Raw genomic sequence first — 13,827 nt, forward strand, 5'->3', positions numbered from 1 at the left:
TCACTGAAGAGGTAGGTATATTTGGCAGTCAGAACAAGAGGAACAGCTGAAAGAGTTAGTTCTGTTTCCAGTGAACTCAGTGATTCATTTGGAGCTACGTAAGCCATTTAATCAAGAGGAGCTTAAATAATGCATGGTCCAGGGTAGCTTATTGACTCATGGTGATTCTTTTGATCTGAAAAGAATCCATATGGCTCTCAGACCACTTGTGACATCACCAGGAAGTCTATTCTTCCTGATCTTTTTGTCCTTGTTCCCAACTTACTGCGTTCTTCAAATATAAATTATTATGTCCAAAGACAAATTTCACAGTGATTCATGTTGGGGCACATGCAGGTCTTCAAACACACCATCCAGAATCTTCATTATTTAATGGAAAACCAAAGCCAGTTGGTACTTCTGCATCTTCCATTTACTTGGCATAGCCCAACCAGTCTTGCCTAACACAGACAACTTTCTGCACCTACGAGACAGGGTTTGAAACGCTACTGTATCTGACTTGTCACTTTGCATAGGACACCTTTGGTAAGTTGTCTGGGCCAAGTTGTCTATCTTTCTTAGTAGCAGAGAGGTCCACATGTTAACTTAGGGACTTTGCCACAAGCTGAAAATTTGGCATTTCAGTAATAATTCCTTCAATGTGATGAAGCGCATCATTCGTATTTACAACTACTGTTCTCAAAGTGATCACCAGCAGTAGCAACCCCAGCTAGCGGCTTTCTGGAAATGCAGATTCTCAGGCCATAGCACAGAATCTGGATTAGAAACTCGGTATGAGAGGTCTACCAATCGGTCTTAACAACAGTTTGCCCCACAGTACAATCACCTGAGCAGGGAGCCTCACCGGAAGAACTGTTCTAATTGCCTTATCTGGCATGGAAAAAGCCCCTGCCCTCAAGTGTGGGCAGCACTTTCTGTTAGCAGTCCAGATAAAAATGGCATAGCAGAAGAAAGATTGTTTGCCTTCTCCATCATTGTCCTTCTGTTTTGCCTGCTTTGACTTCCCTTTTCCCGTTGAATTGAGTAGATTTACCCTGGTGATGCTGCTAATTCCTTTGCTGATAACAGACCCACTGGGTTGTTACTCCAGGCTTCCAGCACTGACTAAGGACCAGGCTCTCCAGGAACTTCCCTGTTTTTCATTGTCAGATTGGGACTGCTGAGGCACCCACGAGACTGGATAGTCCCAGGTTTGCAGCTTCTCAGGTCAGTGAAAACTGTTGCTACCATTTCAGTATGTTTATTTAGTAAATTCTTTTTGAATGTACTCATCCAATCAGTTCTGTTTCTCTAGAGAACCCTGACTAATTCTCTCCCAAAGCTTTATTGACACATACAAATACTTAAGAGTGGACCTTATCTACCCCTTAACTTGGGAATGTCTTACTGTATGTGTATTATTACTCACAGCTCAAAAATGCAGTAGCCAGAATGCCACAGGAGACTTGAATAATCTTTTCTTAAAACCTTTGCCTTTAGTAGAAAATGCTGAATTTTAATATTTTGATGTTTGCAGTCAAATCCATTTCAGTACATTAGTCATAATCTTGCTTCTGGAAAGGGAGCCCTGTTGAAAGGGAGAGACCAGTTAGGAAACAAACAGTAAGGCAACTGGGATGGTAGTGATGTATGTACAAGGCAGGCATTGTTCCCCAAGTGCTTCTCAGCTTAAAAACCTACGTGTGTTTTAAACATTGACTTGTAAGAATCTTCACCTGTGAGATTCTTATTACTAATTACCAATCCTTACTACTAGTAATTCTTATTACTATTCACATTGCTAAGCTGAAGGACAGCTTTGACTAGTGTCTTATCCATAATTGGCTTTCTTCTAGATGTTTTTGCTCCTTTTGTATCCTCCACTCATCTTGACTGGGCCTCTTGGTACTGTGTGATCTTCAATCAATTCATTTTTCCTTGTCTTTTTCTGGCATCTATTTAATATCTGACTTTATCACATCTCCTCTTCTATTAAGTAACATCCTCTAGATTCACAGTCCAGAAGAGCAGAAAGAGGTTTGGGAGAGTGTTCTAAAAGGGAATTCACTAGACTGGCTTACACAAGTGTCTGCATGCTAGAGAAGTTGAGACCCCCAATTACTGCTCAGTCCATGTAGCTAGATGCCCTAGGATCCCCACCCAGTGATGAATGCCTGGACGGTTCCTGGGAAGTCACTACTCTTAATGTTGGAATGCCAAAGGGGCTAGGCAGCGCCTGATGTCAGCTGAGGTGGTAGTGGTGACAGCAGGAGGAGGGATAGATGCCCTCATTCAGCAGGAAGCAAAGACAGGCAGGCGCTTAGCACTGTTTGCTCCTCAAACTTCTTTGTAATCTAGACCACAAGGAGGGAGGTGCCACATTTCAAAGGAAGATCCCCTTTAGTGATTCCTTCCTGTAAGACCTGATCAGAAGTGTGTCACTTGAGTGATTCCAGATCCTGGTAGGAAGACAATCAAGATTAGTCATCATACCTCCCTTTGAAGGAAAACTTTGAGCATGGAAAAGTACCAAGAGATCAGGAACAGTTTGCTTTTAACATATTGAGGCACCTCCAATTCTATGTCGTTGTCATCTTTGTGTCTGTCTTCCAGCCTCTGGCATAACCCATGCCTTTGTGCAAGTTATAAGGAGGGGGCACTCTTGGCCAGATTGATGATATGATGACGCAACCCAGAGGGACAGAGTGTGTCACTGATCCCTTTAGATGGATACTATGCAGAAAGACAGGTAAATCCTCCTTAGGGAGGTCTAGCCTCAGGGATGGCTGAGTGTGAGGTGGACTGACCTGGAAGCCCAATTTTCATGCCACAGCCCATCCCAGTGCTGTTTTCACGCCAGCTTGTGCAAGCTAACCCACAGTCCCCATCAGCTTTCTGCTGCATCCAAAGCTAGGTCATTTAAAGCATTGTTCTCAGTCCAGTGGTACTGTGGCCTTGAGACACGCTGAAACAAAACTTCTGAAACTCTGCTGTAGACTTGACTCAGGAAGCAGCAGTTTGTAACCACATCCTACAGAGGACTGTGCTGCCTGCTAGAGGGGTGTAGGGTGCATAGCAGGTCCTCAGTAAATATCTATTGGTTGAATAAATAAGTGAATTCCTCCTTCAAAGAAACCAAGCTGGATCATGCTTTCCCCTTGAGCAGCCCCTTCACTACATGATTGCCTCTACCCTTTTCTCTGTTCACAGGGTTCTGGAATACGGTGTGATGAGATTTAACCACTGTGTAAAAACTGTCCTGGCTCTTCCAGTGATTTACACTGGTGCATCTGGAGCCCAGGAACTTTTTCCTAGAGACTTCATTTCTGTCATAATCATGCAGTGCCTGGGCCACCATAGAGACAACTCACAGGGAAAGAAGAAGAAGAAGAAGGAAGATGGAGAAATAAGCAAAAGGGCAAAGGACGGCACCTACCTGTCAAAATCCCAGGCTAAGGAAATATCTGTCATTATTCTCCTGAAATAGGTGCCAGTTCGTCTTCTTTGATTGCAGGTGGATCAGCACAGTATGCCGCAACACAAGGGATAAAGACATATTATCATCTCAACAGATACAGAAAAGCCGGGATGGAGTTGACGATCACAGAAAACACAGCATTCAACAGAGCAGATGAAGCCTTGTCTGGTCTAAAGCTTGCTCATGTAAAAATACTTTTTACTAGCCTCAACAACAAAAAACTCATGGAACTAAAAAATAAATTCAATAAAGTGGCCAAATACAAAGTTGGAGTCCAAGAACCAGAGTCTTTCTATGCCTGAACAACGAGCTGTTCAAAAGGAAGCTAAGAAAAGAATCTTATTTATAACAGCAACAAAAACAGTAAACATGGGCATGCAAGATGGCTCAGCAGGTAAGACTCTTACCAAGAAAGTCTGGAAACCTGAGATCAACCTGAGAAGCCACATAGAAGTGAAAGAAGAGCCGGGTGGTGGCGCACGCCTTTGATCCCAGCACTCGGGAGGCAGAGGCAGGTGGATCTTTGTGAGTTTGAGGCCAGCCTGGTCTACAAAGCAAGTTCCAGGACAGCCTGGGCTATTACACAGAGTAATCTTGTCTCAAAAAAAAAAAACAAACAAACAAAAAAAGTGGAAGAGAGCAACTCCACACCATACACAAATTGTTATATGATTTCCACATGTGTGCCACAGCAGAAGATCTGACCTACAATTATAATAAATAAAAATTAAATTCAATTTTAGCTGGGTGTCCTCATTAGGGTTACTATTGCTGTAATGAAACACCATGACCAAAGGCAATTTGGGGAGGAATGGATTTATTTGGCTTATGCTTCCACATCTATGTTCATTAATGAAGAAAGTCAGGACAGAAACTCAAACGGGGCAGGGACCCAGAGGCAGAAGCTGATGCAGAGGCTGTGGAGGAGCGCTGTTTATTGGCTTGCTCTTCATGGAATCCTCAGCCTGCTTTTTTGTTTTGTTTTGTTTTTTTGAGACAGGGTTTCTCTGTGTAGTTTTGGTGCCTGTCCTGGATCTGGCTCTGTAGACCAGGCTGGCCTCGAACTCACAGAAATCCTCCTGGTTCCATCTCCTGAGTGCTGGGATTAAAGGCGTTCGCCACCACTGCCCGGCCTCAGCCTGCTTTCTTATAGAACCTAAGGCCACCATCCAGGGATGGCACCACCCACAATGGCCTGAGCCCTTCTCCATCAATCACTAATTAAGAAAATGCTCTACAGCTGTATCTAATGAAAGAATTTTCTTAGTTAAGGTTCCCTCCTTTCAGATGACTCTATTTTGTGTCAAGTTGACATAATACTAGCCAGCACACTGGACAAGGTGATTCATACCTACAATTAACTCCAGCACTTGGGAGCTAAGGCAGGAAGTCCATGAGTTCCAGGTCAGCCGCAGATACACAGTGAGACCCTGTCTCGAAACAATCTCTCTTCCCCAAAACAGTTCAGTAGAAATTTCTAGTGAGTGAGACAGCAATAAAAGAAGCTGGTATTAGGGACAGGGTAAGCTTCATGGTAGAATGCTTGACTAGTCTGTGTGAAGCCCTGGGATTTGGTCTCAGTCTCTTACCAGGCCTGTAGAAGAGCAATTTCTAGCCATTAGCATGAGTAGTACATAGTATTTCTAAATGACCACTTATTAAAACCACTAGATTTTTCTATGAATCAAAGTGTTTTCTTCATCCATTGTCACATCTGGGTTTTGTTCTCAGTCTTTGCTTTACTGGTTCTTGGGGATTTTATTCTATTTGCTTACATAGATTCCACATCTCCTTCCAATTTATTAATCTATAGCATTTCATTCTCCAAGTTCTCTTCTGCCAGAACTATTTAATGAGACCTTTTCAGGATTCAGGAGTATTCATGCCTCAGTTACTTTGCAACTCATAATGTGGAAAAGTACCAACTAGTAACAAAGACATTCAGTTACACATTGTCCATCCTAGTGAAAGGACAAAGCTTAACTTCTTGAAGCCTACAGAAAAGACATTCAAGGATTATGTCACTGATTAGGATTGCAGGCTGGCATTTTTGTATAGGAATCCTTAGAGAGAAAGTAGCTCATAAGCCTAAACCCAGGCTAGCAATGGTCCCAGGGTATGCAAAACAGATGCAGTGATTTTTCCCTTAAACTAGGGTGGCCCTTCTGGTCAGGTTGCTGGCTGTGGCTTGAGCCATCTTGGTCCAGCAATGTAATCAAGATGCACCATGCCTCTTCCAGATCTTACCATGAGAACTCAGACTGTATGCTTTTAAAGATTTGTCTGGTACAATCATTTTGGTTTTGAAACAAAATAAAAGTAAACAATTTAACCAACTGTTGATGTTTCAGAATAAAATTAATTCTGGATCTGTTTCATAGAACCATTCATAGAAGGTTTAGATTTTAAGTTCACTGACAGTAAATTCAGACACACACCAAAAAAAAAAAAAAAAAAAAAAAAAACAAAAACAAAAAAAAAAAACCCTGTTACTGCAGGGTTCTATATTTGCAGTATTCTAGTTGTACTACAGGCTTTCAGTCCACTCTTAGGGACAGTGTAGTTAGAACCAACATTCAACAGAACCAATACAAATTTCAACTGGGCTAGTAGTTTGGAATCTTTGGCATGGCTTATGTTTGACTTAAACATCTGAACCAATTGGCTGCTTTGAAGACTAGTGATTATCTGAGGTGGAGTGCTTTCTTTTTTTCTTTTCTTTTTAGTTTGCCCATGGTTCACTTTGGATTATTGTCAAGTTTCAACACCAAGAGCCTCACTTGAACCACTCCACTAAAGTACACTTAGTATCACACAGTAACAGTCAACATTATTGGAGTGAATAATGAATAAAGAACTCGGTCATGCAGTTTTGAGACAAGACACATTTTAAACAAGTTGGTTTGTTTCTGGCCATAGTTCACTGGGCCTTTTGTGTGGCTTGGCTCATTTTAGTCACAAATTAGATAAATCTGTATCAACTCATTCCTAAATACTTGAATTTTTTATTTACAGATAAGTTATTTTTTCTGCTAATCCATTTGATATCTATCTTCTTCATTATAAATTTACTATTCTCTGTATTATTTTCATTAGAAGAGAAAACTAACATTGGCTTCAAGGGTTTGTTTCTAAGTCAAATGTCCACTAGATGGAACTATTGTCTCAAATGAATGAAAATTTGAAAAGTCCTATTCCTAACTTTCCCTGCTGCCAGGGCATAAAACCTAAGGAAGGGGTGATTTCCCTCCGTTTCTCTGGTGTCTTTTTTATGTAAACAACATTAGCGCTTAGAATGCATGCCATCTGACAGCTAATATTCACAACTGTGCCTCCGTTAAGACTTAGATGGCCCAGCATGGAGCCCTCCCAGGTCCTTTTCTGTTTCATAGGCTTAATAATAACAAATGAAAACACTTTGATTAAAAACTACACCTTAAAACTAGAATTTCCAAAACTTTCTTAGTGAGTCAGTAATAAAAAGTTCACACATATATAAATAAAAGCTTTCAATACAAAGTACCAGCCAGAAAGATGAGGAAGCCCTCAAGTTACAAAGAGCAAATTCTAGTGTCTGTCCCACATGTCTATCAAATTTTCAAAAAATATCATTGTGGATTAATTCACGCACTCTTACCCAGTGTATACAAGCTGCTACTTAAATTGCGAATCTTATTTTACCTAATGAAAATAGGGCAGAGCGAAGTTGCATAGCTCATTTTGTTCATATTTACAGTTGCTGTCATGAATATGAAAATCTCTCCTTACTAAAACTTACCATGCTTTGCAGTTTTTTAATATATTTAAGCAGCTTCATGAGGGGCTTTTTGTTTTTTTTTTCACAATAGTATTTATAACTAATATTAAAAATATTTATTCAACCTCTTATGGCATTGTATACTTTATAATAATATATTAACTCTAGAATTAATTATTGACTTTATTCTTAGTAGATACAATTCTATTTATGAAGCAGTGCAGAACTATTTTAGTTGGAGCATCAAACTTCTCACTTAATGACAAATTTCCCCTACACATCACGCCTTGAATACACACATTCAGCAGCTGATGAGAAGTCAACTGGCCCCCAGGAAGGAAACCTCTTAGAGATACCATTGGGAAATAAGAAGCATTTTATGTTTTAAAAGCCAAGTGTGAGGCACTGTGATATCATTGAAAATACCGTAGTTCTTTTCTCCCCTTTTTTTCTATGAAAGCTAAAGGAAAAAATGTGAATTAAATTAAAATGTTACAATATTTAATATTTTTCAAGAGCTCTTATAATTGAAGGAAATATTAATTTTTAAAATTTTGAGATATACAGTCTTCTTTACATTTACAGTCAAAATAGTATACCAAATAATCTAAGACTCTCAAAAACAAACAGGATTTTATATTCTTCCTTTAAATCAATATGGAATTTCAAACATTAAATTTTGACTTATTGTTACATACATAAAAACAGAAGTAGTTCACACTCAGTAAATTTTTGTAATCTCTGTATTTTGATAAGCCTAGAAATCCATATTCTGGTCTTAGAGTTGGATGCTACATTGGTCTCCTTAGAACTCAAAGGCCAGTTTGTTGACTATCTGAGACCACTGTTAACTGCAGTGTAGGCAGGAGCTGGTTGACAGCCCACAGCACCGAGGGTGTTAAGCAATGCAGACCTCTCTGTCTCAACAGGATGACTTTGGTACTACTTTCTGACCCATGCAACTACTTCATCATGTATTAATCAGTTTCTATCTAATGCTTTTATATGTCTTTAGAAACACTCAGCACCTTGATGTCTTTATTTTCAGTATGCCATCATATCTTTCTAATTCTCGAAAGTCCTGACTTTCAAATATGGAGGGAAAAAAAATCTTCTATGACTTCCCATTATATTTTGAAACAAGTTGAAACTCCTAAGTTTGAGACATGTGGCTTTCTTCCATACAGCTCCAGTTTACATTCTGAGATGTAGTGTCTGTCTTTCAACATATATAATACTGCACTGAAATCGTTCACCATTCCCCAAACACTCTTTTGATATTTTCTTTTCACTGATGTTATTCTCCTACAACAGACATAATAAGCTCCAACTTTCTCACATATTTAAGACAAATCTCAGATGTCACTTTCCTCTCTAATCGTTCTTTTCTTTTCTTGTTATATTTATCTATCATCTCTCTTTCCCTATCTATCATCTACCTGCCTGTCTGTCTGTCTGTCTGTCTGTCTGTCTGTCTGAGATAAGGTCTTGAATCATAAGCCTGGTTTGTTTGGTATTCACTGTGTAGCCAGGACTGGCCTCAAATTTGTACCCTACCAAACGCTGGTAATACATCTTCACCTCACCTTACCTGGCTAGATGCCATCTTCTTGATGAGGTTCAACTCTTTCTAATCAGAAACAACATTTCCAGGTTTTGTCTTGTAAAGGCTTTGACTCATCTTTCAGGTCATTTATTGGTTTCTACTTGAGCTAGTTAGTTCTTTTTCAATCTGACACAAACTAGAGTCACCTAGGAAGAGGGAAACTCAGTTGAAGAATGACCTCCATCAGACTGGCCTGTGGGCTTTCTCTGGGGCATTTAATTAATTAAAAAGTTGTGGGAGGGCCCAGCTCACTGTAGGTGGTACCACCCTTGGTTGGGTGGTCCTGAGATCTATCAAGAAGAAGGCTGAGTAATCCCTGGGGAGTAAGCAGCACTTTTTCATGACTTCTGTTTCAGTTCCTGCCTCCAGGTTCCTTCCTTGAGTCCTACCCTGACTTCCCTTGATGATGGACTGTGACATGGGAAGTGTAAACCAAGTGACCCCTTTTCTCTCCAGGTTGATTTTGGTCATGGTGTCTATCACAGCAATAGAAAGTAAATTAGTACAGTGCTGTGTAACATTTACATATGTTATGTTTTCTGGTAATCCATTTTCCACATTGAACACAACATAAGCTTGATAAATACAAGTCTGGTTATGCCTTTGACTGAACATATTAATTACTCTAATGTCTTGAAGGACCAAGTCCAACTGCCTTCAGATGGTTGTTAAGAGTGAGCATAATATGACTGTTACCCCTTAACCTCAACCATTTCCAGTTCAATAATCATGTGCATTTAGCTTGAGTTTCCTCAACTTACAGTGGTCTTTGTCAGCCCTGGGTCTTTACATACATTGTTTCAACCACTCTCAATCTCAATTCATGCCAAGCATGGCTAAATCCTTGTTCGCCATGCTTCTGAGCCTGCACGTCTTCTTCCACAGCATACTAGCATTACATCTTTGTCCAGGATCCATCCTGTGTTTTTCCAGAAGCATCCCACACTTTATGGACTGTATTTAATTGGTTTTACCCATTTCCTTCCCTGTATGCTCATAAATTAGTTTGTAGAAACTGTGTTTATTTCATGTCCAGGTATTATCATACTGTTTTGTACATAGCAAAAAAAGTTACATGTTAAAAAAGACTGTAGGGGTCCAATTATGTATATAATATGTGATGAATATTTTATAATAATCAAATGTATTAAATTTTGGAAAAAGGGATGTTTCCTGGTTGTCCAGATGGTTTCATTTTCTGTAAGACAATGCTTCTATTAAACAACAATGGTGTCATCTAAGCAAGTCAATAATAAGTCACACACATAGAGCGATTCTATCACATTTGGTTTTGCATGTACAGAGATGGTCTATCTATGCTGATTGTTACATCTTGACATTCAGGTCATCCTCAGATAACCAACGGTGGTTTCTAGAAGTGATATAATAAACGTATTGGCCCCAGGAAAGTCTGTGAATTAGCTCATGTGTGTTAGCATATCCTAACACATTAGGAACAGTATTTCTCATAGGTTATACTGAACTACTGAAGAAGTCACTTTACTCCCTGCTGAACCACTCTCATCATTCAGAAGACAAATAGTCATCTACATAGTAAAAATCAGTAAGCAGTAGTGTAGCTTGCTTATTTAAAGTGTCAGTCCTCACCCAGTAAGAGCTAGACAGGGGGTCATCCTCTTCAACTTCTCTATTTCACATATAAGGGCGAGGGAGGCCCAAGAGGTAGGGTAGCATTTTGAAGTATTTCCTACCACAGTAACAGATTGGCCATTCAGCATGTGGGTGGTCATTTGTTGCTCACGCTCACACTCCCTGGTCCATTATACCCTGCTGCTATTACTGACTACTCCCCACAGGCCGAGACATCCTTTGCTGGCCCCTCATGTTCCCATTCCTAAGACACCATGAATGCTTTTCAATATGTATTTTCATGGGATTATAAACAATCAAAACTAAAGAAGTGTTATCTGGAACTGCAATATAAAACAGAAAGTCAATGAGCAGATTTCTTTCAGGAAACTTAAATCTTTTTTTGTATGAAGGACTTCAATGCTATTTTAAAGGTCCTAGATATTTAAGGAGAAAATTCTGAAAACCCTTCCAGAACGAGAGAAGGAGATATCAAGTCACAGACATTTTGGATTCTGCCACTCAACCAATTCTAGTGCTACCCTTGGGCACAGAATCGGCTGATATGGCAAAATGTACTTTGACAGATGCAAGCTTTGCCCTTTTTAACCTAACATACTGGTTATATGACCTTTCTGAACCTCAAAAATTTCTCCATCTGCAAAATCTATATAAAACCCAATGTCTACACTGATTGCTTCTTTGTTTCTTGTTTTGTTCCAAAGGGAATTATGGCTATGAAACGCTTTTAGAAACTTTAAAAAGCAACACAAATATGAATTAAACATACAGTTTACTTTCACTTTTAGGAGATAACACATTAATGCTGCATAAACTTCTAGGAGCGCAGATGGATATCGAATGGCAGGCAAGTGTCTCCTGTGAGTACCCAGCCATTCGGGTGGGCTTTCTTGGGACAACAGAGGTGATCACACTCTTGTCTGTCCTTCCATGGGTATATTTATGTGCTAGTTATTATGGAAATTTTCACAAAACTCTCCAAGTGCTCCTTTACCATTCTCCAGCCTGAGGCTCCCCTTAGCACCTTGAAGCCAGTGATACCCATGGCTGACACCTACAGCTGGTCTTCTTGCATGGATAACTACATTTACTATTAAGAGCCTCTCAGTCAAGGAGAAGGATTCTGTCTGCAAAAGACATTATTCAATTCACACAGGACCACTCTCCCACTCCCCTACCCCTGCTGTGCCCTACAGGAACAGTAGGCCAAAAAAGCCCAAAGTGGTAGATCTCTTCTACTTTTAACCATAACTAATCTGTGTCCCTCACTCCACATACTCCAGCAGGGACTGAATCTCAGTACTCTGAAATTAGACTTCTTTTCTTCTATAATCCCTTGCTTGACTTAGTTGCATACAAAACTTATAATTTGGGTTTTTCTGCTATAGTTTTTAGAAAAAAACTTATTTGAAACTGTATTTTAATATTTCCTGGTTTATGTGTATCCTATTTATCTTGCATTATATTCATGAGGCTAAGAGGCAGATTAACCACAGATATCAATATTATAAAATCTACCCTTATGTGTTGTATGTGACTTTAATATTATAGTCTATCTAATCTTAAAATACTTTTAGATTTTTTAGTCACATCCTTCTCCTTTTAATAGGGTATAGTTACCAAATAAAAGTAGTTCATTCAGAATATAACATCGGGTTTTAATGTGCTTCTACGTTATGAAATCACTACATGAGATTCATTTAATTACATGCTCATTATCTCACATATTTTATGCTGAGAATATTATGATCTAGTATCTTAGCAGTTTTCAAGTATGTCTATCATTTGCAATATATGCAGTAGAGCTGCAGAATGAATTCATTGCACTGAGCTAAAACTCTGAACCCTCTGCCAGCATCTTCTCCTTTCCCGCCATAATCCCAGCCCCAAGCAGCAGCCATTCTACTATTTTTTTATTATAAGTTTGAACTCATTGAAACATTGGAGTTTTTAAATGACCCATATAAGTGACATCAGACAGGATGTATCTTTTTGTCTATGACTTATTTCAATTAGCATAATGTCCTGGAGGGTTGTCAGAAGATGGTCCATGAATAAAGCTGTGTGAAGGGAATTATGAGTGCTTCTGAAAAAACTCCAATAAAACAAGACAAGAGTCTTATGATCTCAGTTTCTCCAAATCACATAATTGTTTTTGCAATGTGTTTTCATGCCCCTCCCAGGTGTAGTGGACAGGAGTACATTTACCTCAACTCTTGTTGTTCATATGCCTTTATGGGAAGCATGCTTTCAGCAGATGAAGCTTGTCCTTGTGATTGTATACTTTACTCGGGTGATACTTTCCTTTTGTTTTTGTTTTTGAGACAGGGTTTCTTTGTTTAACAGCCTTGTCCTAGAACTCCCTTTGTAAGCCAGGCTGGCCTCAAACTCACAAATCTCTGCCTGCCTCTGCCCCCCTCTGCTGGGATTAAAGGCTTAACCTTCAGAGTAAAAATTGTCTGGTGCTCTGAATAAAGTTGACTATTGCATGAGACTTTATTCTGCTTCAGTTTTAGGCCTTGCTAACTAAAGATATAACAGAGGGTGGTCCATCTGCTGTGAATGACAGGCTAGTTTTACAGCTGAATGGTATTTCATTATAGTGTATGCATGAGTATGTGTATGTGTTCACATTATTCATTCAAGTCTTGATGCCGTATTTTGTCTATTGTAAGCAGTGATGCTACAAATGTGAGAGTATTCAAATGTAGAGCGTCTCTTTGTCCCATGTTTTTGCCAATGGTTATTATTGTTTGTTTTTCATAATAGCTGTTTTAAAGACTCTGATATTGTATCTTCTTGAGCTTTGGACTTGCATTTCCATGATTAATGCTGTTGAACTCTTTATCTATCTGTTGATCATTTATGCCCTTGACCCTTTGAGAAATATCAAGCCCTTTGCCCATATTTAATAGAGTCACATCTTTTCTTGCAAATGAGAATTTTGAGCTCCTGACATATTTTGAGGAATGACTCCTTATCAGACATATGGGTTGCAGTTTTTTTTTCTCCCTGTACATAGATTGTCTTCACTCTGTTGGTTGTTTGCTGTGAAAATGATTTTTAGCTTGCTACAATTCAATTTAGCTACTTTCCCCTGTATTTTGGGGGTCATGCCCCCCAAATCATTGATCATATCAATATCATTGGTATTTTCACAATACAATTAAAGTTTCAAGACTGGAGGGTGAACATATGGCTCAACAGTGAAGAGCACTGGCTGCTCTTCTACAGGACCTGGATTTGATTCCCAGCACCTACATAGCAGCTAATACCCATCTGTAACACCAGTTCCAGGGTCTCCACTGCCCTCTTCTGGCCTCTGTGGACACTGTATGCACATGGTGCACAGACAAACATACAGGCAAACCACCTATACACATAAAGTAAAAATAA

The 13,827-nt window shown here is 39.4% G+C and overlaps 1 protein-coding gene across 1 annotated transcript in view; it reads left to right on the forward strand.

Moving 5' to 3' along the window:
• Tnip3 (TNFAIP3 interacting protein 3) overlaps positions 1 to 3,466 on the forward strand; it is a 65,078-nt gene extending 61,612 nt beyond the window's left edge. The window contains exons 11-12 of the mRNA XM_059257054.1: positions 2,338 to 2,395; positions 3,190 to 3,466. Coding sequence (XP_059113037.1) covers positions 2,338 to 2,395; positions 3,190 to 3,466 — 335 coding nt within the window. The remainder of the gene's footprint in view (positions 1 to 2,337; positions 2,396 to 3,189) is intronic.
• Positions 3,467 to 13,827: the final 10,361 nt, after the last annotated feature.

This window comes from Peromyscus eremicus, chromosome 3 (assembly GCF_949786415.1).
Source record: "Peromyscus eremicus chromosome 3, PerEre_H2_v1, whole genome shotgun sequence".
NCBI classification, from domain to species: domain Eukaryota; kingdom Metazoa; phylum Chordata; class Mammalia; order Rodentia; family Cricetidae; genus Peromyscus; species Peromyscus eremicus.